At 50.8% G+C, this 27,550-nt stretch overlaps 1 protein-coding gene across 12 annotated transcripts; it reads right to left on the bottom strand.

The window, feature by feature from the left end:
• Nucleotides 1–1,605: 1,605 nt before the first annotated feature.
• MED12 (mediator complex subunit 12) lies at nt 1,606–25,538 on the bottom strand. Of its 12 annotated transcripts, none has more exons than XM_055376151.2 (46): nt 25,217–25,533; nt 24,593–24,697; nt 24,193–24,384; nt 23,900–24,056; nt 22,918–23,099; nt 22,633–22,743; nt 22,254–22,508; nt 21,724–21,870; nt 21,463–21,562; nt 21,196–21,332; nt 20,846–20,977; nt 20,355–20,481; nt 19,687–19,916; nt 19,232–19,312; nt 18,930–19,100; nt 18,581–18,725; nt 18,363–18,413; nt 17,922–18,040; nt 17,592–17,735; nt 16,944–17,107; nt 16,609–16,740; nt 15,956–16,183; nt 15,636–15,780; nt 15,358–15,478; nt 14,861–14,962; nt 14,647–14,760; nt 14,220–14,395; nt 13,861–14,040; nt 12,448–12,519; nt 11,865–11,998; nt 11,533–11,694; nt 11,112–11,223; nt 10,856–10,945; nt 9,596–9,705; nt 9,214–9,349; nt 8,809–8,970; nt 7,403–7,777; nt 7,029–7,179; nt 6,666–6,871; nt 6,423–6,500; nt 6,278–6,332; nt 6,115–6,202; nt 3,203–3,425; nt 2,690–2,830; nt 2,092–2,173; nt 1,606–1,881 (listed from the first exon to the last, which is right to left on the bottom strand). In XM_055376151.2, the coding sequence occupies exons 1-46, from the start codon at nt 25,313–25,315 to the stop codon at nt 1,838–1,840; spliced, it is 6,468 nt and encodes a 2,155-aa protein (XP_055232126.1). In that variant the 5' UTR covers nt 25,316–25,533; the 3' UTR covers nt 1,606–1,837. The 12 variants fall into 12 exon arrangements, with proteins under 12 accessions (XP_055232126.1, XP_063559100.1, XP_063559101.1 ...); XM_063703030.1 differs by having other exon boundaries at nt 11,850–11,998; nt 25,217–25,448; XM_063703031.1 differs by having other exon boundaries at nt 6,675–6,871; nt 11,850–11,998; nt 25,217–25,448.
• Nucleotides 25,539–27,550: the final 2,012 nt, after the last annotated feature.

The following is a 27,550-nucleotide window of genomic DNA, read 5'->3' as shown; positions in this document are numbered from 1 at the left end:
TTGGTGCTCCTGGTTTTGCCAGCACACTATACACTTCCCAGTAATAGGGTGCAACTATGGCTTGCATGTTATCCTTAAGTTGTCACATCATCCTGTACCACCCACTCACAAGGCTGAGGCTGATCCTCTTCCAGCCCTAGCTAGGCAGGGCAGAAGACTCCAAGACCCCATTGTAGTAAACCAGTTGGCTCTCCTAGACAGCCTTGGATCTAGAACTCAAACTGGAAAGCAAGAGGGCGAGAATGGCCCTGCCGCAGCTCCAAATGTGACTCTGGGGCAACAGTTTTGAGTTTTCTCTACTGTAAAATGGGAGCGAGCAAGTCATCCTGGGTAACTGCCAAGGTGGGTCACGTGAGAACAGGCAGTTCTGGCAGTAGGGCAGAGAGAGAAAGGGTGCTTATTTTTACTGGTCTCTCTTCCTCCTAGAACCAAATGGTCCTTCCACGACCTATTCTATGATGGCACATGCCAATGGAGGGCAATTTTTCATCCAGGAATGTGACTCTCAGGGAAGTTCTCTGTCCTATGAAAGGTATGCCACTTGGTGCATGATGGGGACCACACAAGATGACAAGAAGGGTAGGCAGTGTCTGTCATCTCCACCCTCCCCAGCTTGTTTGAGGCCCAACATCTGGGGTGTTGTGGAAGAAGAATCAGGTTCTATTGATGTTTCCCCTGGCCTAATGGCCCCTCCTCAATCCCAGCGGTATATCCCGCATGGAGGAAAGCTGTAAAGAAGCTCCAACATTTAGTTGAGAATGTTCATTGCCCCTTCTTAAAAGACTAAGGGGCCGGGTGTGGTGGCTCATGCCTGTAATCCCAGCACTTTGGGAGGCCAAGGCGGGCAGATCACCTGCGGTCAGGAGTTCGAGACCAGCCTGGCCAACATGGTGAAACCCCCGTCTCTACTAAAAATACAAAAATTAGCCAGGCGTGGTGGCATATGCCTGTAATCCCAGCTACTCGAGAGGCTCTGAGGCAGGATAATCACTTGAACCCAGGAGGTAGAGGTTGCAGTGAGCTGAGACTGTGCCACTGAACTCTAGCATGGGCGACAAGAGCAAAACTCCATCTCAAAAATAAATAAAAAGAGACTAAGGGCCTATACCTTAATGTGTTGCCATGTTGAAGAAGAGGAAGAGAGGGTAGCAATCCAATTAGAATTAAGAAATTTAGGCCGGGCGCGGTGGCTCATGCTTGTAGTCCCAGCACTTTGGGAGGCTGAGGCAGGTAGATCATGAGGTCAGGAGTTCGAGACCAGCCTGGCCAACATGGTGGAACCCTGTCTCTACCAAAAAAAAACACAAAAATTAGCCGGGCGTGATGGCACATGTCTGTAATCCCAGCTGCTCGGGAGGCTGAGGGAGGAGAATCGCTGGAACCCGGGAGGCAGAGGTTGCAGTGAGCCGAGATCGCGCCACTGCACTCCAGCCTGGGCGACAGAGCAAGACTCCGTCTCAAAAAAAAAGAAAAAAAGAAATTTTAGAGTGTAAGGTAAACAGGGGAGATGATCGGAATAGAATGAAGACTCTGACTTGTTGGTCCAACCCCCTGCATTCTCCCAGGAGACCACCCTTCCCAGACATGCAGAACTCTCACACTCCCTTTGCAAAGAAGCTCTGTGTATTGGGTGCAACAGCTCTGGGGTCTCTATATAAATAATATACAAAACCCAACAGCTCAATGCCTCACATTAACAAAAATACTAAAAACTTATTAAAAATGGAGCCTGAGGGGAGGGCCCCAACCACTACTGGTGCTAGCCCAGGAATGGGATTGGGAATTAAGAGGAAAGGGTGGGGCCACATCCAGTGCACAAGCAGTTCCTCCAGGTGGCTCAGTAGCGTCCAAATATGTTGGTACTGGGCTGTGGCTGGGTATCTGTGAAAAACCAGAGATTATCAGGGATGGAAGACCAGGCAGGGGTGTGGGTATGCACGAGGAAAGCTGTTCAGGTATCGAGGGAAGGGGATGGAATGGAATGCCTCCTCTCATAACCTGGGCCTGAAGCCATCGTTTCAGCTACTTTGGCCCACCCCGCCCCCTAAATTTATTCCATGGGGTTCTCCTTGGGAAGGCAGGCAGGCTTACTAGAGAGCTGTTGTTGAAGTTGCCGGACCAAAGCTGCTGTCTGTTGCTGCTGCTGGGTCTGCTGAAGCCCCTGGCGCTGGAACTGGGTGGAAATAGGAAGTGGAAGACTGAAGTCGAACTTTTCTCCTTCTTCAACCTCCTTTCCCAATCCGTTTTTTTTTTTTTTTGAGATGGAGTCTCGCTCTGTCCCCCAGGCTGGAGTGCAGTGGCGCGATCTTGGCTCACTGCAACCTCTGCCTCCCGAGTTCAAGCAATTCTCTGCCTCAGCCTCTTGAGTAGCTGAGATAACAGGCACCTGCCACCATGCCCGGCTTATTTATTATTATTATTTTTTGTATTTTTAGTAGAGACGGGGTTTCACCATCTTGGCCAGGCTGGTCTTGAACTCCTGACCTCAAGTGATCCACCTGCCTTGGCCTCCCAAAGTGCTGGGATTACAGGCGTGAGCCACTGCGCCTGGCCTCCCAATCCATTTTTAGGGTGCCATGCCCTGCCTCCCACCTCTACCCTATTCCATACTGTCCCCAACCCAGTTCACTGGCTGCGTGCCCAACCTGGGCAGCTGTCCCTGAGCCTGGGGCTGTAGTCCAGCAGCTACCTGGGGCTGGGACTGGGGCTGGGGTTGGGGAGGAGCCGCCTGTTGCTGCTGTTGCTGCTGGTGTTGCTGTTGTTGCTGTTGCTGCTGCTGCTGTTGCTGTTGCTGCTGCTGCTGCTGCTGCTGTTGCTGTTGCTGCTGCTGCTATAAGAACATAAAAGATACTTCAGAAGGAGCAGAAGGAGGAAGCTAAGCCTCAGAACTAAAGGGCTGAGGGCAGGGGATGAGGAAGCAGGGTGGGAGCTCGGGGTCTACTGCCTTCCCTTTTTAGACAGCTGCACAGAAAGAAACCAAATCTAGGGTACCCAGCAGACAATGTCCAACTCTCTCCCACTATGATCCCCAGAAAACAAAAAGGGGGAGGGTAGAAAACTTCTCCAGCACCACTAGAGGCCAGCCGCTCTGCTAGGTGTTTTAGTACACTGCCTTGTTTAGTCTTGGTAACTGTGTGGGAAGAACTTGTGCCTCTCTTCCTCCCTGGGCTCCCAGGTCCCAGATGAAATCCCAGTGCCTTACCCGCAGGATCTGCTGCTGCTGCTGCTGCCGGATGTGGTACTGCTGCTGCTGCTGCTGCTGTTGCTGTTGCTGCTGCTGCTGCTGTTGCTGTTGCTGCTGTTGCTGCTGCTGCTGCTGCTCAGGTAGGATGGCTGTTGAGCGGACGCCTGCCTGGACGCCCTGGGCACTCATTGGAGTCATGGTACTTATCATGGGTGTCTGCTGCAGTGTCTGGTGTGAAAACCTCCAAAGACAAGAGGGTCAGAGGTCAAGGCATGAGGGAGGTGAGGAGAGGGGGTCAGTATAAACCTTGGGTCCCTGACCTGAAAGAAACATTAGCAGGTTATTTCATTCATTCCTCGTGTCACTAACCAGACTTCCAGTCTGGGGAATAAGTTGCATAAGATGATACTCTATTTTAGTGTCTCATAACCTTAATGGTTAGGAATTTTTCAATTCTGCATTAGCTATTTTTCTCTTACAAAAATGAAAAATAGGGCTGGGTGCGGTGGCTCACACCTGTAATCCCAGCACTTTGGGAGGCTAAGGTGGGTGGATCACTTGAGGTCAGGAGTTCTAGACCAGCCTGGCAACATGGTGAAACCCCATCTCTAGCAAAAATACAAAAAATATTAGCTGAGCGTGGTAGTGGATGCCTGTAATCCCAGCTACTCGGGAGGCTGAGGCAGGAGAATTGCTTGAACCTGGGAGGTGGAAGTTGCAGTGAGCCAAGATTGCACCACTGCACTCCAGCCTGGATGACAGAGCGAGACTCCATCTCAAAAAAAAAAAAAAAAAAGAAAGAAAAGAAAAAAATAGTCTTAGCACAAGATAGGCATTCTATAAACACTCATTGAGGTTTTTTGCTGTTGCTGTTGTTGTTCCCAAATAACATTTCAAGTTGTTCTACCACATGTGTATATCACTTCAAGAGTCTACTGGCCAGGCTCCCCGTCTCAAGTCTTCTTTTTTTTTGAGACAGAGTCTCACTCTGTTGCCCAGGCTGGAATGCAATGATGCGATCTCGGCTCACTGCAACCTCCACCTCTCAGGTTCAAGTGATTCTCCTGCCTCAGCCCCCCAAGTAGCTGGGATTACAGGCACATGCCACCACACCCAGATAATTTTTGTATTTTTAGTAGAGACGGGATTTCACCATGTTGACCAGGCTGGTCTCGAACTCCTGACCTTAGGTGATCTGCCTGCCTGGGCCTCCCAAAGTACTGGGATTACAGGCATGAGCCACCATGCCTGGCCTGAAGTCTTCTTCTTGCACCTTCCAGTACACATCCTATCCATTCATTCCAAGGAACCTTGCAACATACCCAACTCCTCCCATCACTCTTCTGATCAAAAGAGCCCTTTCTGGGACTGCGTCTCAATTCTTCGGCTGAGCATTCAAGGCCATCTCTCAGCCTGCCCCCTCCTAGCCTAGCCCCAGTGACTTCCCCAGCACAGATTTTACACTCCATCCAGGCCCTTCTCCCCAGGCACCATCCTCATTCTGGTCCCCATGTCTTTGTTCATGTTACATCCTCTACCTGGAATGCCCTTTCTTTTCCTCTTCTCCACAAATCCCAATCACAGCTATTCTTCAGAGGCCAACTCAAGTCTGACCTCCTTCATAAAACATTCTCTGATGAGTCAGGCCCACAGATATTACCACGTACTTTTTCTCAATCCACATTTTACCTCATAGCATACAACTGCATACCTGATTATATCTTTGCTCAGAGTGTTCTCTCAATATTCTTCTATAAGTCTCATCTCCCCAGCTATAGTAAAGATTCTTTGTAGTGAGGAACTGTGTATCGTGGGGTTTTTTTTTGCTATCTTTCTTCACCTCACCCAGTCCTGCTATAGTGCTGGCCACACAATGGGCAGTTAGCCCACTCCCCAGTGTTCTTAATCCTAAGCTTCAGAGTCTCTATACATGGTTACAAGGCCTCAACTAAGGCTTGACTAACGTTAACCATGGTGGGAGGATTCATTCATTTGTCCATCCTGGTATTTAACCTGGTATTCAAAGCCGGTACTGGCTTTACGACTCCTTATCATGTAGTTCATCTATGAACTCCAGATATTTTTTTCTTTTTCTTTTCTTTCTTCTTTTTTTTTTTTTTGAGACAGGGTCTCACTCTGTCACCACTGGAGTGCTGTGGCACAATCTCGGCTCATTGTGCGATTACAGCTCACTGCAGCCTCAAACTCCCAGGCTCAAGCAATCCTCCCACCTCAGCCTCCTGAGTAGCTGGGACTACAGGCATGCACCAACACGCCTGTCTAATTAAAAAAAAATTTTTTTTGGCCAGGTGTGGTGGCTCAGTTCAAGACCAGCCTGGGCAACATGGCGAAACCCCATCTCAACTAAAAATCCAAAAAATTAGGTGGGCGTGGTGGTGTGTGCCTGTAGTTCTAGCTACTTGGGAGGCTGAGGTAGGAGGATCACCTGAGCCTCAGAGGTCGAGGCTGCAGTGAGCCATGATCATGCCACGACACTCCAGCCTGGGCAAATGGAGGGAGACTCTGTTTCAAAAAAATATGTATTTTTTTTGTAGAGATGAGATCTCCCTATGTTGCCCAGGCTGGCCTCGAATTCCTGGAATCAACTGATTCTCCCACCTTGGGCCCCCAAGTGCTGGGACTACCAGTGTGAGCTACCACACCCAGCCCAGATTTTTCCTTGAGTCAGATAAACAATTTCCCCTCTCTGGGCCTCAAAGAACTGTTAAGGAAGTAGACATGAAACTATTGGTCTCCAGGGTCCCTTCCAGCTCGAGACTTCTGTGGTTATGGGCTATGTGGCCAGATAAGTATTCTTGATGTCTCCGAAAGTTCTGACCAGTCCCACCACTTTCAGGCACAGGCTTTCCCAAGTCAAATGCTCCCTTATACCTCTGCATCTCTTCCTAGCTCACCACTACTTTGGGTACCTTTGAGTGGAGGTCAGTCCATGTCCATAGGTGGGGGCCTGCTGGTGCACATAGCCACTGGGCCGCTGTTGCAGGTGGCGGGTAGGATCTACAAGAGTAGGATTGGTAGAAGGGTGGGTGCTCTGGTAAGGCTGGCTGGAGTAGCTGGGGGGCACCATGGTACCTGCAGGGCCTGTGTGTTGCTGCAATCCCACATGAGAAACATAAGGAGTATAGCCCTGGAGGGAAGAAGGAGAGAGGGAATCAGGGCCAAGAGTATGCAGAGCAGCTTGCCTCATCCCCCTAGTCTCACAATCCCAGGCTCTTACCTGGGAAGTCTGCAAACCGTAGGAAGAGCTGGGAGTCATCTGATGGACAGATGACTGTCCCAACATGCCCTGACTCTGCTAAAGGGAGAAAAGAGAACAACTCAAACTCAGGAAATGCTTGCTGCCATCTCATCTCTTGTGTCTCCCACCCTGAGTGTCCTTGTGAAGATCCCAAGTGTCTCCTCAGTCCTGTGACCCTCAAAAGCCCCTCTCCCTGACAGCCCTCCCTACTGCCCCTCTCACTATCTTTGCCTGGAGCTGTTGGCGAAGGCGCTGTCCTTGGGGCACCGCAGGTTGCTGCTGCCGGTACACAGAGGTCTTATAAGAGGAGGGTTCTAAACCCATGACGCCAGTCATGGTTGTGGGCAGCACTCCAGGGTAAGTCGGTCGGGTGGGCAGCTTCTGCATTGGTAAGCGCACAGGGCGGTATGGGTCCACACGAGGGCCACCTGAAAAGGAGAGTGGGCTGACCTCTAGGCTCCTCATCCCTCTGTCTCTTGCTCAGTGTCCTTGACATCCATAGCTCCTCAGGGGAATGGCATCGTCCTTTGGGCAGGGGGAGTGTACAGGTAGGTCCCTCCAGCATTCCTAGTGGCTGGCACTCACCTGCAGGTAGTGGCTGGTTCTGGGTGTACAGGCCTATGGAGCCTTGCCTGTAGTTAAGGTGTGTTATAGAACCAGGGTTTGGGTGGTGCAGGAGGTCCGGAGGCACTGTCACACCATAAGGGCCGCTCCGACCCGGGCCCATTCCATAGTCCTGTGTGAGTGGCAGAGGAAGAAAGTGAGTGGGTTGTAGCTGAATGGGGTCGGGGAGCTGGGGGAGAATGAGGTAAAGAGGAGCTGGATTCGTATATGGTTAATTTTTATTATGATTCTAATGGCACCCCTTCCTTATGCGCCCCCACCCCTCCCACAAACCAGAAACCGGAGCGTCATGAAGTGAGAGGCTGTGGGAGAACTGTCACGGGGGAGGCGCTCACCTCTGTCTTGGTAGCTGGCTGGCTGCGTTTCTTGCCCTTGGTGGACTTCTTCTTGCGTTCCTCAGTACTGGGTGGAGCAGCCCCCGGTTTGTCAGTTTTGGGGGGCTCTGGAGCCTTTTTCTCAGGCTCTAGCAGGGTAGGAGCAGGCGGCTCCTCATCTTCTGGGGGCAGTGGCAGTGGCTCCAGGTAATAGGCGCGGGGCCGGGGCCTCAGGTGTGTGTGGTAGAGCAGCAACCGCTGCTGCTCCTCTCCTCGAGCCACTCGCCGGTCCACTCGGACTGTTCCAAACCAGCCCCAAGAGAGTGGTGCTGACGGCTTCAACCCCTCAAAAAGATCCCAGGGCGAGATCTTCTGTTTGGTGGAAACCTGTAGACCCTGCTCCAGAAAATGAAAAACAATAAGCTGTTGGGACTTAGAAAACAGAAGAAAGACTGCAAGCATTTGTAGGAATGGGTAGAAAGAAAGTCATAGGTAGATTCAGGAGAGATGGTAAGAAGCAGACAGACAGACATGGATACACATATACATGCGGAAGAGAGTTATGCGGGGAGAGAGTGAAGGGTGGGGGACAGGGAGAGGTGTGGAGGCGCAAGATGAAGCCAGCCCGGACCAGGAGAGGAGATGAACAAACGGGGCGGGGGGCGTGTGGGGAGAGAAGATCGGGAGAGAAAGGGGTTGGGGAGAAAGCCAGAGAGGGAGCGGGGAGGGAGAGGGATTGACATTCAGAGGAAGACAGAAAAAGGAAGGCAGAGAAAGAGAGAGAGGAAGGCAGGGAGAGACTCTGCCTTTAGGCAGGCCGAGAAAGAGTCAGAGAGAGAAAGAAACAGGAAGAGAGAGACAAAAAGGTGGAGAGACAAAGAAAGGCAAACGAGTCAGACAGGGAGAGAGACAGAGACGGAGGAAAAGAGACAGATGGACTAGGAAGACAGATGAAGAGAATGTATATATGAAGGAGTTAGACTTTGGGTTTTAAACTATACACAATAATTATGGTTACTCAACAAATATCGCAACTGACAGAGAGGGAAAAGACAAAAGTGTGCAGAGATGGGTGGGTATAGGGAAACACAGAAATAAAAGAGATACAGGCTGTCGGCCAGATAGATGGGTGGGGTAGGACATGGGGCAGGTGGAGCAGAGGAAAGAGGAGGGTAGGGTATTGAAAAATGGGTGGTATGTTAAAAGGTGAGGGCAGGGTGAAGGAAAGAGGGTGGGACTTCAAAGATGGAGATGAAATGTAAGGAAAGTTAAGTGATTTGCTCAAAACCCCAGAGATGGTGTTCACTGGCAGAGACTGATGGGCTCCTGAATCTGATGAGTCTGTTGGAGCTACAAAGCTGATGCAGGCAAAGTTCTTGCCCAAAGGGGAAAAAAGGCAAGGGACATGGGCAGACAATGGAACATGCCTCCTTCTTGAAGATGGAATCGAAGCCAGCAATCTTGTTGCCCTTGGTATCGATAAGGGAGCCCTGTGGCTCACACGTGATGACATCTCGGGTCTGCTTGGGCAGTGGCAGCAGCTGGCGAACCTTTTCCAGACTGTCTGACTGGCGCTCCCCCAACTCCTTCTGCAGGCACAGGAAGATGGGACAAGAGTTCAGAGATACAGAAAACAGGGATGAGAAGTCTCAGGGGACAGCACAGAACCTGGCACAGAGAAGACCCCCACTCAGTAAATGCTCACGGCATGAGTAACAAAGAAAAGACAGACGTGAGAAGGAAAGGTAGAGGGCTCCAGCCAGAAGCAAGTTCCTGAGGCTGGACAGCAGATTCCAGTAACCGCAAACCTTGCCCCCGCCTCCTCTGCTTACCTGCAACTTCTTCGCCAGGTTCATGTATGCACGCTTGTTTTCCTCCATGCTACCTTGCGAGATGCTAGACATGTCTGCAGCCAATGTCCCATTGATGAGCACGCTCAGCATGTCCAACACAGTAGTGAAGAGCTCACTGAGACAGGAAGCCAGAGAGAAAACCAGAGAAGAAAGAGGTGAAGATAGAAAAAGGCCTCAGCAGAGGACACAAGCAGGGAGAGGTGCTTAATATGTCATCCCAAGGGCACCAAAACTGTATGGGGAGCCCAGGGCCATGGAGTCCACAGTAACAGCCACACCAATCTCAGTGGGTGCACCTGGCATGGGAGTAGGGGGAGCTTCTTGGGTATGAAACTGCAGGGAGCGGGTGGGGATGCTTTACTTGTTGGACTGCATGTCGACAGTGCCGCTGATGATGATCTCCAGGAGGAGCATGGCCCACTCCGTGGTCTGCTGCGTGCTGCGCTGCACCGTGTCAAACATGCCCCCCACCTGCCAGGGCCACAACAAGTCAGTCAGATGGCTCAGGGACAAAGGCCAGAGTTTCAGGAAAGCTTAGTTCCAATCTGAGTTGGGACGCCTGAGTTCATGCTTGAGTTTTTTTTTTTTTTTTTTTGAGACGGAGTCTCGCTCTGTCACCCAGGCTAGAGTGCAGTGGCACGACCTCGGCTTACTGCAAACTCCGCCTCCCGGGTTCACGCCATTCTCCTGCCTCAGCCTCCCGAGTAGCTGAGACTACAGGCGCCTGCCACCACGCCCAGCTAATTTTTTTTGTATTTTTAGTAGAGACGGGGTTTCATCGTGTTAACCAGGACGGTCTCGATCTCCTGACCTCGTGATCCACCCGCCTCGGCCTCCCAAAGTGCTGGGATTACAGGCGTGAGCCACCGCGCCCGGCCATGCTTGAGTTGAGCCTATGATGTGCTACATGATCTCAAGACAATGACGGAATTCTTGACGTCTCTGGGCCTCTGTTTCCATACTTAGAAAGTGATGGGAATTGGACAGAATGATTTCCAGGATTCCATTCAACATTCCACAATGGGTTTCCAGTGCTTCTAGGGCCCAGTCAGAATCTAGGATACTGAGGCAGAGGCCCTGCAAGGATCCAGGGTACATAACCTATTGGACCATGACCACAGTGATCCAGCCCCCTTAACCACTTTCAGTCCCTGCATACTTTCAGAGAACAAGGTTAATACTTCAAGACTCAGGCTGGGCACGGTGGCTCATGCCTGTAATCCCAGCACTTTGGGAGGCCGAGACAGACAGATCATTTGAGGTAAGGAGTTCAAGACCAGTCTGACCAGCATGGTCAAACCCCATCTCTATGAAAAATACAAAAATTTGCCAGGTGTGGTGGTACACACCTGTAATCCCAGCTACTCAGGAGGTTGAGGCACGAGAATCACTTGAACCCAGGAGGTGGAGGTTGCAGTGAGCTGAGATGGCGCCACTGCACTCCAGCTTGGGTGATAGAGTGAGACTCTGACTCCAAAAAAAAAAAAACAAAAAAAACCCTTCAAGACTCAGAATAACCTGGGGCCTCTATCCTTACCCCCATTCTCCCCAACCTGAGGCTTTTGCACTCTGCATTTCCAGCCCTACCCTCTTCCTTCTTCTCCCCAGCTGGCCTTCTCACCAGGTTGAGCCGCAGTTTGAGTGCCTCATGCATAAGCTGCTTTGGTTTGCAATCATCTAAGTACTGGTCATCTCGCCAATTATTCACAATCTAGAATAGAAACAAATAAAATATGCAGCTCAGGGATCTTCGTGTTTCCATCCCACAGCAGCCAATATGTTTATCAGAAAGTACTGAAGTTTCCAAGTACAGAGTAACCCCTTAGGTGCATCCTTCCCTGACCTCCTGCCCACCTCCATGGCCCAGAGATCTGTACCTGGTGCACCTGGCTGTAGAGGGAGGTAAGGAGTCCCTCGCGTTGTTCATCCTGCCCTTTCAGACATGTTAGCACCAGCGATAAGAAGGGCTGCTGGCTCAATAGGGACATGCTAGAGACAAGAGAAAGAAGAGAAGAGAAGAGAAGAAGAGAAGAGAAGAGGAGAGGAGAGGAGAGGAGAGGAGAGGAGAGGAGAGAAGAGGAGAGGAGAAAAGGGAGACTGTGGGTTGGGAGTCAACTTCCAACCTCATTCTCCAGACTACTCTCTTAAGATCTAGCCTCTTGCTCAGCCATGCCCACTCTTATCCTCTGATTTTCCACTTTCCTATGATGCTTCTCCTTGGCCCATTTTATTCTTCCCCGGGCCTGCCTCTTCTCCTTTCTACCCCTCAATCTTGGTCCACTCCCTAAGCCCCTTTACCTCTTCTGCTTTTGTCGATCACGTTCTTTGCGTGAAGAGGAACCCAGGTGCTGACCCTTCTCCAATTCTTCCCCAGCAGCCTTTAACACATGTCCCTGGACTGAGGTGGGCAGTTTAGCAATGAGGGGGGCCACCAGCCATACACCAGAGCGCTCTAGAGAGCTGGAGAACAGACAGAGGACACAGGGTCACAGGGGAGCCAGGCAAGGCTGGAACAATCTATCCTCTCCTTTCCCTGATGGACATGCTGGCATCTCCACGCATCTGGTATCACTCACGCTACCAGGAGAAAAACTCCTAAGGGGATGGGTCCTAACATGTTTCTATTCGACCTGAGCACAGGCTTGGTCTTGCTGCTGCTGGGCATGTTGCTTGCAGTACTTCCAGAAGATGACCCTGTCTCTGCTGACTGTTGGAAAACCTCGATTGTGGCCTTGGCGATGTTCTCCAAGAGGGAGTTCATCTCCTGGGGAGGATGAAAGGCACAGAAGTGCTAAAATAGGTAGCTAAGGGTGAAGGAAAGCAGATGGTAGGAGAGATCGGAGATGACGGAGAAGGACAACACTGGCGGAGATTGATGGGGAGATAGGAACGCAACTGTTGGGAATCATGCCCTCTAGTACCTCCATATTTCTCCAATTCCTCACTGTCTTCTCCTTTACATACCTCCTTACATCTATGGCCAGAGAAACAGGCTCCACCACCACCACCAAGCTTCCCCACAGCTCAGAGCTCCAACACTCTCAACCCATTTCCCTTATCATCAGCTCCACTTGGTCACCATTTTCCCATCCCCTCTTATCTCTCAGCTCAAGAGCCCAAGGGTAGGATCTAGGTTCTTCTGTGGTGGACCGCCTCCCTGACACATGGAGCTGAACGTGAGCACAGGAAAGGGAGGGTCCAGGCACTACTCACATTATTAGGGGTCTGCTTGATCATGAGCTGCAGCTCCAAGGAAGACTGGCGCATGGTCCACTGGTCCAAGTTCTGTGATAGAGGCCCCACACCCAGGCTAGTCATCATCGTGTTACCCCCAGCTACCCAACAATCTGAGGCCAATTCCTGATCTCCTGCAACATTGAATCACAGACTCCTGGAGGTCTGAAAGGGACCTCTATGTCCCCATCTTTAAGAAAGACTACATTTAGGGAGGCTGAGACAGGCGGATCACCTGAGGTCAGGAGTTCGAGACCAGCCTGGCCAACATGGCAAAACCCCATCTCTACTAAAAATACAAAAATTAGCTGGGCGTGGTGATGGGTGCCTGTAATCCCAGTTACTCAGGAGGCTGAGGCAGGAGAATGGTTTGAACTTGGGAGGCGGAGGTTGCAGTGAGCCGAGATCGCACCACTGTACTCCAGCCTGAGCGACAACAGCGAGACTCCGTCTCAAAAAAAAAAAAAAAAAAAAAAAAAAAGACTACATTTAAATAGTCCAAACTAGTTGAAAATCTTTCCAATTTTTAAAATACTTCAGGAAAGATTTCACATCTTTCCCATCCCTTCGTATCAGGAAGTTCTGCTTAATGCTTAACCTTGAAACCCTTGATGTTAAAGTTGAAGCCTGCTTCTCTTGTTTTAGACCAGCTGCTCAAAGTCCCTGACAGGACCTTTATAAGACAATCTCTCAAAGTCCTGTAGAGACCAGAAGGCTACTGTTAGCTAATCTCTCTTCAACACTATCTCTTCTGGGCTGAAGAGACCTTATTCCTTTAGCTTTTCCTCAACGGCTTTATTTTTCCACTCTCTGGTCATCTGAAGGTGTGAAGCAATGTGAAGTGGAAAGTGCAAAGACATGTCTGGGTTCACATATTGACTCTAAACTTATCGGCTATGTGACCTTAGACAAGTTACTTAACCTCTTCAAGCCTCAGTTTCCTCATCGGTCAAACAGGGAGGCTCACCTACTTCATAGGGTCATAAAGATTAAATGAGGAAATGTGTGCAGAGTGCCTAGCACAGTACCTGGCACAAAGCACATGCTCAGCAAGTAGTAGCTATTACTATTCAGTTCCTGAGCCATGGCCAAAATGCCAAATATACACGGCCCACACCTAGGCCTCCCAGATGCTATGCTTCCCATTGATAAGCTAGATTCACTCCAGATAGCTATGCCCTCACCTAATACTCTTACACTGGAGTCTAGACCCTATTGGACTTACTCCTCAGCCCATGCTGGAGCTGTTTCTCTCGCTACCTCTCCCCTCCCTTATATCCTTGTTTGTCTTCCTCTCTACTTAACTCCCCCTCTCCTTTTCTCAAGGTTCCTATTGTTTCTCCCCAGATTGGGCCCACTGCTTCCTCCACAGCCCCCACGGCCTTGGCCTACCTGGAGAATGCGCTTTATGCGCTGCCGCTGGGGGTTTTCCCCATCCTCATTGTCCAGCAGTCGATGTGGATAGCAAATGAGCTGCATGAGGCGCTGCGCCTGGGCACTACTCAACACTGGGTCTTGCAGGTCATTGCTGTCCTCACACAGAGACTTAAGGCAACGTTCTCCTACCCATTCCTGAGGAAGCTGACAATCAGGGACTGGGAACAACCAGTGAGGGGGTTAGGAATATGGGGGATGGGCTGGAGTTGGTAAGGAACACAATGTATAGTAGGGAGCTGGTGTGATCACGGGCTGGAAACAGAACTATATTACACAGAGGCATTTAGGAGGTGTGGGAGGAAGGTGAAACTGACCTGTTGGCAGATGCTGCGCAGCACGTACTTGGCATAGACATCCAGACTGGCTGTCTCCACAGAGATGTTGCGGCCACCCTGCCTCCGACCACCACTGCCACCTCCTCCCTCCTCCTCTGGAAGTTCTTCTGTTCCTCCTGTCACAGTGAAGCCTGAACCTTTCAGTTCCGCATCCCCTGTGGTTCACGGGTGGGAGATAGGGAGGGCAGAGTGAGATTGGAACACTGTGTGGAGACCCACCCCGGGCCCACAGAGGCAGAAACACCCCAAATCCTGCCCTATGGGACAGAAATATACTTATCTCCCTACCCTCCTCCCCAAAGGTCAGAGAGACCACCTTCAGAAGGGAGAAAGACTGTCCCTTGTAGTTTAGCTGGCACTCCACCCTATACACACTTCTGGCACCACTCCCTTCCTACCCCCGTACCAAGTACAAACACAGCCTTGAGAACAGCAAACACGGCTCCATCCACGATGCGGTTCTGGGAGGCAGCCAGCAGGTGGCGGTCGCAGGAGGAGCGGATTCCTACTGTAGGCTTGTCTGGGGAAGGCGATGAAGTCAGGGGAAGCAAAAGTAGAATCCACGGAGGCAGGGGAACCACACTGTCTACTGTTGGCTGGTTCAGATCAGGGTCACTTACTTCCATCAGACTGGCAAGGATTGAGCTGCGGTGTCTTGAAAAGATGAAGGAGGATGCGGCAGGTAAGCCGGGCCCCTGGCTCAGAGTCCTGTTCACTACAAGCTAAAAGGAAGACAAAACAGATCTGGAAGGGATGAAGTTAAACTGTATGTGGGTTTATGTGTGTGCGTGCCTGCATGCATGCAAGTGTATGGCAGGGGCATGGGAGAGAAGATGAGGTAAAGTGAAAGGAGAAAAAGCAAGATAATATTGAAAGCGAGGTAGAGCAGAGAACTGTTACGCAGTTGAAGGGTCAGAAATTGGAAAGGTCAGGGCTGCAAATCCAGGGCTAAAAAACAGGTTTCTTCTAGCCTTCAGCATACCAAAGGACTGGCCTTCTGAGGAAGGCCAGGGAGCCGCAGCAAGGTCTCCCACAGTGAACAATGAGAGGATGGCCGTCCAGTGTGTATTGAAATTTGAGGTCTAGAAATGCTAGGGGTTACAGATTGGTAGTTCACCAGCATTAAGGAGTGAAGGGATGGCAGCACAACGAATCAGATCTTCCAGGAGCAAACACTGCCGAGCGATGAGGATGGCAACAAAAGTAGCCAGCGAGTCATGAAAAGACAGGTCACTGACCTGGAAGAAAAAACAGACAGACACCACGACTCAGTGTGGAGGCCCACTCAAAGCGGTGTGCCTCCACTCTACGGAACTCTGTCCCTGGTCAGAGGATCACAACCAGCCCCCTGCCCTGGTCACTGCCCCACTAGCAAAACCCCACCCCAAGTCTCACATCGACATTGCAGAGGAGATCGTTGAAACCACAAGTGCCATTGTTAGAGGAGCAGCACAAGGCCTTAAGCACTCCTAGCCATTCTGCACTCAGTGACTTGCAATAGCCGGTCAGCTCTGCACACAGGATTGCGATGTCATTCACCCTAGGGAAAAGTACAAATGCCCTCAGGAAAAACCTTGCTCCACAAAACCTCAGACCCATTAACTTCTCATCTCTGCCCCACTAAATAATCAAGGTTGTAGTACCTCCCGGGTACCTCAGCCCTCCCTATCTCAGATGGGGGCATGGTGCCCTTCCTCACTCAGTACACCCCATACCTATCGGGATCATGGTGCCCCACACAGACGTGCATAAGGGCATTGCAGACAAAGCTGTAGCGGTTAGCAGGGTTCTCACTAAGACTCTTGCCTAGCCCCGTGTAGGTGAAGGTGTGAGCTGCAGGGTTCTCTAGAGTGTCGATCATGAACTCAGGTGCCCAGCGCATATTTGATTCCGATGGCTCCACGTTGCAGTAGATGGTGTTCTTCACCTTTGAGCAAAAGTCACTGCAGGGATGGAGGAAAGGAGATAGTAGTGTTGAAGAAGGTCTGCTGAGGTCGAGGGATGGTCAGGAAAGGGGAGAAAAGAAAAAAAGGAGAAAGTGAGGGATGAAGGATCTTGAGACAAGAAAAGGGAGATGGGACAAAACAGACTGGGCAGGAAAGGAACCACATGGGAATAAGGAACTGGGGCCTCTGAAGGCAGTGAGGAAGAGGGGGAAGAGGGTGGGCCCCACAGATATAGGCGGGGAGCAAGCCTGCTGAGGAAGAGGGCCCACTCTTGGTAACACAACAGTATGTGGAAGACACAGTCCACAAATGACCCTAGACAGGCAGCAGGGTCCCGGGCCATCCTCTCCTCCTGAGTTGGGTGGTCATGGGAAGAAGGGAGTAGGTCCCACTCGCTACCCCTTACCTTCCACCTCTCTTACCTGAAGAGCTCCCCAAATTTGTTCTTTAAATGGCTACAGGAGGTGTACAGATCATAGAGATAAGCAAGGATACAGCGCTCTGCAGACGAGCCATCGGACCGGTTCATCCCATGCTTCACGACGCCACACAGCCTGCATGAAGAAGCAAGGTTGGGAGGGTCAGCAGATGGTATGCGGGCTCCTCCAAACAGATTCAAGCCTCTGGGAAATACCATTCCTTTCCCACCTGAGCAGCAGGCACTTCCCCAGAGTGTGAGGAAGTGCATGCTCTTCCCAGGCCACTTCCACCGGCATTCGCCAGAGCTTTGTTTCAGTTATTCCGAAGCTCTGCTTACCCCTCAAAGACCTGTGCCATCTGGTCCTGGTTGAGGATGAGGCAGGCATGATAGTGCCGCAGGACAGCCACGATGCACAGGCACAGGCTAGTAGTGTAGCTGCCCACCAGATCCGAGGATTTGAGAAGCAGCTCAGCCTCAACTACACTCAGTTCATTCAGCAGCTAGCAGAGTAAACGGGGGTGAGAAATGCAAAGAGGCCCCTCGTGTTACATAGAAACCACCTTCCTGTGGGGACGCTGGCAAGGCTGGGCCTGAGCCCCTTCCTGCTGGAGCCACCACAGGATAGAAGGGCTCGTTACCCTATGCCACAGTCTATCAACAACACCTCTATTGATAGTTTATTGTTGATAGTTTATTCTATCAACAACACCTCTAACCAGTGTCCAGGATACAGTTCTATGAACTCCACAGTGGGAGGATGGTCTGTGCCCAATGCTCTAATCTGCCTCTTGGCCTCCCCAGGGAGCACTTAAGTCTCTATTCCTGCGGTCTTAGCTCATGTTCCACTCCCCCCATGCTAGTCTTTCTGCCCCTTCAAATAGCTTGGGAAACTGGCTGGAGCCTCTACCCCTGTCCTTATGACCCTCCGTAGCCGCTATATGGCATGAACTCCTGCCTCCACCCTCATCTCCCCAACTTCCCCACCTGAATGGCAAAGTCGATGAGGCCACTGATGCTGAGTGAATATTCCATGAGGTCGAAGATGAACTGCACATGCTGCACCAGAGGCAAGTGGTATGACATGCCAAGGGCAAAGCTCGTGATCTGCTCCAGAACATTCCGGGAGACCTGATAAGGGCAGTGGGAGTGAGGTGGGAGTGGAGAGAGGAAAGAACCAGGGAAGGAGGAAAGGATGACACTGGAAGGGGATGAGACCAGGAGGCTTAGCCTGCCTAGCGGGGAGAAGATAGGGAAGAAAAGGAAAACAGGACAGGAGGCCAGGATGTGGGAAAGGGGCTGGGCTTAGGCCCACACCTGAGCCGTGACCTGGTGTTGGTCATAATGTGAAAGGTGCTGGAACTTAGCAAAGATATCTTCAGCAGTGGGGAAGGCTTCAGGCCGGTTGCGTCGCCGCTTCTGCCCATCCTCCCCACCTGAGGGGACAGTTGAAAGGGACCAGTCAAGACAGGGAAGATAACTAGTTGACTAGGGGTGGGGAGTGGGGTATGGAGAGAAGGCTATGGGAGGGAGGGAGGGAGAGAGGGAAGGAGGGAGGGAGGGAAGGAAGGAAGAGGGAAACAGGGAAGGGAGGGTCAAGGAAGGGATGGGGGAGGAATGAAGGGAAGGGGACAGTGAAGCAAAGGTTTAGAGGACCACAGACTATGTGGACCTTAAAGGAATATGTACAGGGAGGTGCTAGGTTCAGGGAGGGAAGGGAGAGGGAGGGAGGGCAGTATGGGGCTTACTGTGAGGTACCTAAGAATGTCAGGTCTCCAGGATTCAGAGGCACAATAGGAGCAAGCTGGTCTGTAGAGGGGGGGAATGAGGGGGGAAGTTTCAAAAGGACTAGAGCTCTCAGGAGACTCCAAGAGACAGGACATTGGGACATGACTGGGGAGTTCCCTATACTGGGGAAGGGAAGACTGACTAGGGCACTCTTTGGGGGAGATCTGTTTAAGGAGCCTCAAACCCACCAGTTTCTGCTGTCCCTTTGCGGTTCAGAACCTTCAAGATATCCTTGGTGATTTTCTTGATGGCATGGCGGGCATCATCTCGCTGCTTTCCCACCCCAAACAGTACGACCAACCGCTGGTTGCACTCATGGCTGCATGACTCCTCCTGCATCCCAGCAGCACCATCAGACTCCAGCACCGATCTCCTTCCCTCCTCTTGAAAGCATGCTCCACACCCCTCAGCATCCACATGCTAAAGCCCTTCCCTTTCCCAACCCACATCCTCAGAACAGCTCCAACCCCTCAGCAAACTCCTTGGACAGCAATCTGGGTTCAAAACAGATCATCACAAGGTGCTGGGGAATAGTACCTGGGGGATGGGAAAATGGGTGGCGTACTGCACGTGTCGTGGCTGGTCGTAAAGAACCCCAAGGGTCCCTTCAATCTTCTCCTTGGGTGGGGGCTTCACCTCCTTCTCGACATCTGGCTTCTCAGGGGATGGACTGCCCTTCCCCTCACAGGGCATAGTAGGGGAGAACAACTGAGAGAAAGGTGAGAAAGCAGAATATGAGAAGAAGGAAAGTGGATGAGGGGGCATAAAAAAATGCCAAAAGCAGGCATAATGGGAAGATCCAAGGATCCGGATTCTGCCACGCTCAGGATTGAACTTACTGAGAAATCAGGCTTCTCCATGTCCTCAAAGAGCACACTGGAACTAGGGTCAATGTCCATAGATTCTGAGAGCCCTGGATCCTGAGGGCATAGAACATAAGCGAAGTTGCTTTAGCCCTAGGGAGTGGCTCCCACCATCTATAAAACTTCATGGGGGAACTGGAGAGAGAAGACCAGATTGGGGAAAGCACAGGATCTGGAGTCAAGCCTCATCCAATCACTTAACCAGTATAGGCCTCTGTTTTCTTCAGTTTGAAAATGGGGATAAGAGTACCTCACAAGGCTGATGGGAGGAACCAATGAAACAATTGATGTGAGAGTGCTTGGTCAATCACCAAGTGCTAAGAAAATACTACCCCCCTGCCCCAGGCAAAAGACGCTCTTAGAGGCCCCTGGGAGCCATGAAGATGGAAATGTCAGAAGAAACGATCTAGTGCAAGGAAAAGCCCACTCACTTCCAGCTTGCTGCTGCTGCTGCCTTCAGCCTCCTTGTGCTCTGGGTCATCGGCAGGATCATCAAAGGGAGAGGGAGGCCGGGGACCAGGGGCTCCAAAGGCAAGGTCCCCTCGGGAGATGAGAGTGCAAGTATACATGTTGTGGGAGAAAACATCATGTCGAATCAGTTCACAGAACAGCAGTACTAAGTTAAAGAATTCCACCCGCTCACTCTCACTTCGAGGGTCCGCTGGAGGAAGGGAATGAGGAAACATAAGTTAGGAGAACACAAAAAGGTGGGCCAAAAGAGAGAGGGACACACCTAAGGCAATAATAAGAGTGATCAAATAGAAATCCCAGAAATTGTTGAGGGACAAAGTGTGGTTGGTTACCCCACATGCTGTCCCACACACCATCTCACAAAGGAATGTAACATCTTTGTTGCGATTTATGCAGTGAAAATGCTTCAATCACAAGCTCTTGTTTTTATCCTTCTCTGTATTTCTCTACTCTGTTTAACTGTAAGATGATCAGTTAAAGAGGATCACTAGAACTACATCTAAAAGTCATTCTGCATAGAGCCCAAGAGAGAAATATAGACCAGAGGACTGTTAATTATGCTTTCTGATGACAGTGGTGGGTAACTGAGTCTAGGCAGAGGTAACTAGAGAGTGGTAGGGATCCGTACTCAGCATGGGAGCCTGTGTATCCAGAAACTGCAGGAGGACATCCTGGAAAATGGGAGCACTGGGAGCAGAAAGGGAGCCAGAGGCGATGGAACCCTTCTCATCTGCGGCTTCTGATTCTCCACAACGCTGCAAGATGACAGAACAAATTGTAGAACTGACTTTTACCTGCTTCTTCACTCCTCAATGTGTAGGCCTTAAACTACCACCTGCTTGACCTCTACCCCATGCTTTTCACTTTCATTCCCCTGCTGACCTCCATGTTCTTTACCACCTCCCAACTGAAGCCTTGATGTTATCTCTAACTCTTACTACAATCCACTCTTCTCTTTCGCCTCACGTCCGTAACTTTGCCTTTAGGTTCTCTTCTGCTTCTTTACTCTGTTCTCACACCTTCAACTCTGGTCCCTCCACCACCTCCATCTCTCGGTCTCCAACCCCAGTAAATTCCTTCCCATTGGCCAATCTTGTTCTCTTATCTCTGCCCTCTAACCTCAGCTTCAATCTCCGCCTGTCTCTTCTCCAGGAGCTTGGCTACCACCATAGCACGATGCCGACCAGAACGCTTGCAGCTGACAGCCCATTCACATAGCAATGACACCACAGCATCATCATCTGAGGAGATCTGGAGAACAAAGGAAGAGAAGGAGGAGTAAGGTAGGGGTGGGGACAAAGAAATGAGTTCCAATTTCCTAAAGACTGGGCTCTATCATAAAACATCCTGGGCCCAGTAAGATCATTTCTGCAGATATGCTCGCTTTCAATGCCTCACCATGACTTCCCCTCAGACATATTATTGCTCTTGCAATGTTTTTTGCTCCTTCTATTCCCCTTCTCGCTTACCTCATGCCCATCCTTGCTAGGCCCCAATCCAAAGATTCGGTTACAAAGGGAGTCAAGAGAGTTGCTGAAGTCAGAGCGCTCAAAACTATGGCTGTCCAGCACTTCCAAAGTATGAAGTACCCGTCCAATGGTGAAGCCTAAGGAGGAAAAGTGGTAAAGGGGACTGAACCAGAGGCCTGGTGCATTCTGGCTCTCAGATCTACATGTCCTTACTATCCCCATCCTTTCCTCAAACATACTTCCTATTATCTGTTCTCTGACTCATACCTGCAGTAGCTTCCTGGCATTTATCGAAAGACCAGCGAACTTCAACTGCCTGTCCCCGCTCCTTGATCTGCTGCTCGATCTCCCGCAACTTTGCACGGACCTGCAATGTTAAAAAGGAAGGCTACAAGGATGTACCAAGGCATATAAAAGGCCAGAGCCCCAGGCTAGAAGAATAGTACCAGACTCCAAATCACTACTTCTGAAAGAGTAATTTAGCCTCATAGCCCAATCTGAGAGTACCAGGCTAGTGGTCAGACATACCTGCTGAGTGAAGGCACTGTTACCCTCTGGCATGGGCAGGTTGGACGGGGCAATAGGCAAGTGGTCAAGTGGTGAGCCGGTCTTAATTCTGCTATCAGTCAGTGAGTAGTGCCAAACCAAGGCACTAGGACAGCATAGGAGGATGGTCTACCAGATAGAAACAGCTAAGTCCAACTCATTCACCATGGTTACCCCTCTGGAATCCCATTCTAAGACCCAACCCGTAGATTCCAGATCCAAAGTTATTCTGACTGGGTCCCCAAGACAGGCATCACTCCACCCCGATCCCCTCCCTTCACTCACTTTCCTAAAAGGCTTTGGGCCCACTATTTAGCCTTGGAAGGGAGAGAGAGGCTGGTGAAAACCCCCAAAGGGGACTAACACCCCATTACCAAGAAACAACAACCTCCAAGCAAGTACTCAGCACCTACTCCCACATCCAATTTGGAATCACCCCTATTCTCTGGGATGGGCACCTGATTCTTCTCAGGCTATCTCTCAATGCTTCCTTGGGCCCGCCTAGTACCTACCTGTAGGATACAGCTGAGGCCAAAAACCAGGGGCCGGTGCTGAGGGCACATAAGCAGGTCACTAAAGGGAGTCGAGGGTGTGCTGCTAGTTGGGGGCTGAGGAGCAGGGGTGGTGGGTAGCGTGCTTGTTGACTGAGCAGATATAACATGAGATGAGTGACTGCTCACACCATCCAGCTGCAGAGCCAGTCTCCGTGTACAGAAGTAGGCAAGCCGGCGGGACAGGTATGCAGACTGAACAAATTCCCCAGAGTACTGTGAAGACACGACCATCAGAGCCCCTAGTTCTCTTCAGGGGACCCTGCTCTAACATTTTATTCTTCCTCAAATTCTTCTTAGACTCTCCCTGCCCCACCACTACCAAAATTCCAAGCCTTACTCGGAGAAGCAGAGGCAGCAGCAGTTTAAGCAATTCATCCTCTCCAGGGCGGATCTTCTCAAAACACTCAAGCACCCAGGTCAGGAACTCATGTCTGTCCAGCATTCCATCCTATGGGTACCAGGGGAGGGAAGAGGGGACTATTAGAGATGAAGGAGATAAAGTAAATGAAAAGATGAAGAGAACCACAACTGGGGCAAGGTGGCAGGCAGATTCTGTTCTCTACTGGCAGAGTACAAGTTCAGGCTCAACCCAATGCCCCACACAGCATGCCCTACTCCCTACCTGAAACATGAACATGGCCAGCTTCTCGGTGTAATCCCACTGCCGGATTGCCACCTCTACATCATGGGGCAAGGGCCCTATCGTGGAACCACAGCCCCCACTTCCTGCAGGCCCTGGCCGGTAGTATTCAGCCATCTTCTGTAACTGCTCCCATAAGTACTTGGTGATGATCTGAGTCCATTCTGGAGGAAAGAGGGAAAAAGGGCTATTTGATACTATCCTTCTGCTTAGAATATCCTTCTACTGGCTGGGTGCGGTGGCTCACGCCTGTAATCCCAGCACTTTGGGAGGCTGAGGCAGGTGGATCACGAGATCAGGAGTTCGAGACCAGCCTGGCCAAGACGGGGAAACCCCGTCTCTAGAAAAATACAAAAATTAGCCGGGCGCAGTGGTGGGCGCCTGTAATCCCAGCTACTCGGGAGGCTGAGACAGGAGAATCACTTTAACCCGGGAGGTGGAGGTTGCAGTAAGCCAAGATCCTGCCACTGCACTCTAGCCTGGGTGACAGAGTCTTGCTCTGTCTCAAAAAAAAAAAAATCCTTCTACTTAGAATACCTTACCCCCACCCCTAATCACCATATTTGTAAATTCAGTTCATCCTTTTAGTCTCTAGTCAAATCCCACCTTCCTAAAGCCTTTCCGGGTACCCCCATAAGAAAGTAATCTTTTGTCCACTCAAAGAACCTTCTGCTCCTAGCTTGACATTCACCACTTTCTATATTTAATTATGTTATTTGTACATATACCTTAGCAGCCCTGTTAGACTACTAGTATCCTAGGGGCAGAGATTATCCACCGGACGTCTTTGTAGCCCAGTATATGCGCACAGTAGACACTCAAATTTCTCAGTGTTTACTGATCAAGCAAATGCAAGAAACAAGCAGAAACAAGGAATCTAGATTAAGAAGGAGGATGGTTCCAAGGGTGTCTCTATCACTCCTTGAAGCCATCAGCAGTACACCTGGTGTTAGGAGTTACTCACCCATGAAAGGGTCAACATGTCTCTTCTTAACCTTGGTCTCAGAGATTGCTGCATAGTAGGCACAGGTCATCTTAATGAGCCAGGCAGCCCGCATCACAGGCACTGTGTATTTGGCTAAGTACCCAAATACCTCTTCCTTCTTACTGAAAATGGGGACCTGGATGGACATTGCAAATAGTGAGGTCTCTATTATCTCCATGAGCTGACACCCATGTAGCTTAATATGGGAATAGGAGGGTACTTGGTACCCCATGCTCCCTCCTTGGCCTGAAGGACAGGAAACAGTACCTTACCTTTTTGGCTAGTTGCGTGAGTGGCTTGGTGCCAGCCAAGTCAGTGAACCAAGTGTTAATGGCACTCTGGGATCGTGCAGTCACCAGCCAGAAGTTGTCCTTCTGGTTCACTTGGGGCTTCCTGCGACCAGTGTCAGGGAGGGTATTACAACGTAATTTCTCTGCAATAATGCTGCTGAAGTTGGAACTGATCTGAGGGAAGAAAACTGTACCTCAGGGTGGGAAGAAGGGGCAGACAGGTGGTCCTGCCTTTTGCTGGGCAAATGCCAATGAGATAGTATTAGGTCATGAAGGCAAACTCAGCCACTTAGGTTGTCCCTATAAGTCTTCCCAACCCAGGGCCTTTGCTCCTTCTTAGATTCTTCCAGCCTTTTCCTTCAGCCTGGCAGAGTTGTCTCACCTTGGCAGGATTGAAGCTGACGTTCTTGGCACTGCCATGCTCATCCCCAGAGACAGCAGGCTGGTTATTGAAACCTTGTTTTACATTCAAGGCCGTCAGTTCATCCTGAGGCAGGAAAGCGGCGTTTAGTTGTTTTTTCCTTAGGGGAAGGGGGAAGGGGTGGGAGAGTAGGGCAGGAGAAAAGAAGGAACAAGGTGAAAGGGCAGGAGGAGGGTTCCGTGTAGAACAGATCGTTACTTAAAGCTGGGCCCTTACATTCACTTGGACCCCACCCTCACTCCCATGGTCACTAGGATTCCCAGCCACCCAGCGCGCCCTCAAACATCACTCTTCTCTTGTGAACAGCCGAGCAGCCATACCCCACCAAGCTGTCTCAGACAACTTTCTGAGGTGTGTGTGGAGGAGGGCGCCTCTGGTGCGGCCCCTACACCACCCCCTATTCATACCTTGGAACCCCCCACCGCCCCCCGTCCTGCCCTCCCACGCCAGCCCACTTTACTCTTCCCCCTTTCGGGACTTTTGCTCTCACCGAACCGCCCCGCCCCCCATTCCCAGCCGTCAGTGCCTCCTCCTAGGCTGACCGCGTGCCCCCGGCCCCTCCAGAGCCCCGATTTTCGAACGCACCTCCTTCTGTTTGGGGTCCTGAGGGTAAACATCGGGAGGCCCCAGCCGCGGCCGCTTCAGGGGCCGGTGTTCGTAGCTCAAGATCCCGAAGGCCGCCATCTTGCCCAGCCCGTAGCGCCGGAGGCACCAGCAGGGCCAGGCTGACTGGGGGAACGGGAAGGGGGAGAGGGAGCCGAAAAGGGGGGCGGTGGTTGAGAGGACGGCGGCCGAGAGACAACAAGGGGGCACGTTAGAAACTCTCGACCATTGCCGGAAACTACCGAGGGAAGCCGAGGTACGCCGGGAACCATCGGACAATACCGACCGCAGAGGGGGTGGGGCCTGGCCCGGTGGGGGCGGAGCTCTGTGCCCCGGGAGTTTTTCGGCGGTGGCGGCAGCAAGTCGATTTCACTCAGCAAAAATCTATGAAACGTTCCGGAGGCGCAGAATGAGCTGGGGATGCAAACCAGGGAAGAGGGAGGCCTCTGTGGTGCTGAGTTCTGACTGGACTTCGGTTCCCAGAGCCTAGCTCGGTTTTGGCCTAGAAAAGTCTTCAATAATATTTGCATTGGTTAGGAACTCCGTCTATTACAGATCAGTTCGTTTCTTAGTTCCGGCATCTGAAAAATAGGTGCGCTAACACCTCCTTCAAGGGGCTATTGTGAACATTAGAAACTATGTATGCATGAGAAAGAACCTATTAAACCCTGAAAGGCTGGCTCTAATCCCTCAAGGTCTACCATCGAGTTGTCTAACCTTTTCTTGTTTGTTTTTCTGCCCAAGGGTACCGCAGACTAACGTTTTTGATTCACAAACCCTTAAAGGTGCTGATGAAAGCTATGGACCTTCTTCCCAGAAATAATAATAATAATAATATGCATATATTGACATGCAAAATGTTGCTTTAGATTCTTAGATCCCCTGAAGTTCATCCATGTATCCCCTAAGGGTCCATGAACTCCAGGTTAAGAACCCTTGGTCTAGCTAAAGAGGCACCTACTGTGTCAGATGCTTTTCAGACACTATCTCCTTTAATCTGCTCACAGCCTCATGAGTTAGGGATTATTATTGGCTCGATTTTGCGGATGGAGGAAGCTGGTTTTCAAAGTGTGAAAATTCACTTATCCAATATTATACAGCTACTGAGTAACAGAGCTGGCACTAAGATTCTGAATTCCAGAGCCAATATCCTATTGTCGTATTGCTATTTGTTTATTTATTTTGAGGCAGGTTCTCCCTCTGTCGCCTAGGCTGGAGTGCAGTGGCGCGATCACGGCTCACTGCAGCATCAACCTTCTGGACTCCAGCGATCCTCCCGCCTCAGCCTCCCAGTAGCCTGGACTACAGGCGTGGGCCACTGTGCCGGCCTTGTATTGCCTTTTAGAGAAAAGACAGCCAGTGTGCTGTAACAAAAGTAACAAATAACAATAAACAAAAATAACACCAGTAACAAAAAGAACAAAATGCTATTGAATCACAGTGGAAAGAAAAAGTAATTCAAGGCGGGGAGTGGTGGCTCACGTCTGTAATCCCAGCACTTTGGGAGGCCAAGGCAGGGAATCACCTGAGGTCAGGAGTTCAAGACCAGCCTGGCCAATGTGGTGAAATCCCATCTCTACTAAAAATACAAAAATTAGCTGGTGTGATGGCAGGCGCCTGTAATGCCAGCTGCTCAGGAGGCTGAGGTAACATTTGAACTAACTCTGAAGGATATTTTTATTTTATTTTATTTTATTTTTTATTTTATTTATTGTTTTGAGACGGAGTCTCACTCTTGTTGCCCAGGCTGGAGTGCAGTGGCGTGATCTCGGTTCACTGCAACCTCCGCCTCCCAGGTTCAAGTGATTCTCTTGCCTCAGCCTCCCCAGTAGCTGGGATTACAGGCTTGCGCCATCATGCCTAGCTAATTTCTGTATTTTTAGTAGAGACGGGGTTTCTCCGTGTTGGCCAGGCTGGTGTCAAACTCGTGACCTCAAGTGATCCGCCCACCTCGGCCTCCCAAAGTGCTGGGATTACAGGCGTGAGCCACCACGCTCAGCCTGAACGATATTTTATTTATTTATTTATTTATTTATTTATTTTGAGACTGAGTTTCGCTCTTGTTGCCCAGGCTGGAGTGCAATGGCGTGATCTCGGCTTACTGCAACCTCTGCCTCCCTGGTTCAAGCGATTCTCCTGCCTCAGCCTCCCGAGTAGCTGGGATTACAGGCATGCACCACCATGCCCAGCTAAATATTTTTTTGTTGTTGTATTTTTAGTAGAGATGGGGTTTCTCTGTGTTGGTCAGGCTGGTCTCGAACTCCCAACCTCAGGTGATCCACCTGCCTCCACCTCTCAAAGTGTTGGGATTACAGG

The sequence above is a fragment of the Gorilla gorilla genome, chromosome X (assembly GCF_029281585.2).
Source record: "Gorilla gorilla gorilla isolate KB3781 chromosome X, NHGRI_mGorGor1-v2.1_pri, whole genome shotgun sequence".
NCBI classification, from domain to species: Eukaryota; Metazoa; Chordata; class Mammalia; order Primates; family Hominidae; genus Gorilla; species Gorilla gorilla.
Note: the sequence above shows the minus strand (reverse complement) of the source record. Positions and strands in the feature narration are given on the sequence as shown.

Bases quoted from the DNA above. Each gene is read 5' to 3' on its own strand.
- MED12 (XM_063703032.1), bottom strand. From the start codon at position 25,315: ATGGCGGCCTTCGGGATCTTGAGCTACGAACACCGGCCCCTGAAGCGG. The intron at 15,781-15,955 runs GTATGGGGTGTA...ACTTTTCCCTAG, and splicing joins GGGCACCATGATCCCGATAG to GGTGAATGACATCGCAATCC. The intron at 2,831-3,202 runs GTAAGGCACTGG...ATGTTCTTATAG, and splicing joins AGCAGCAGCAGATCCTGCGG to CAGCAGCAGCAACAGCAACA.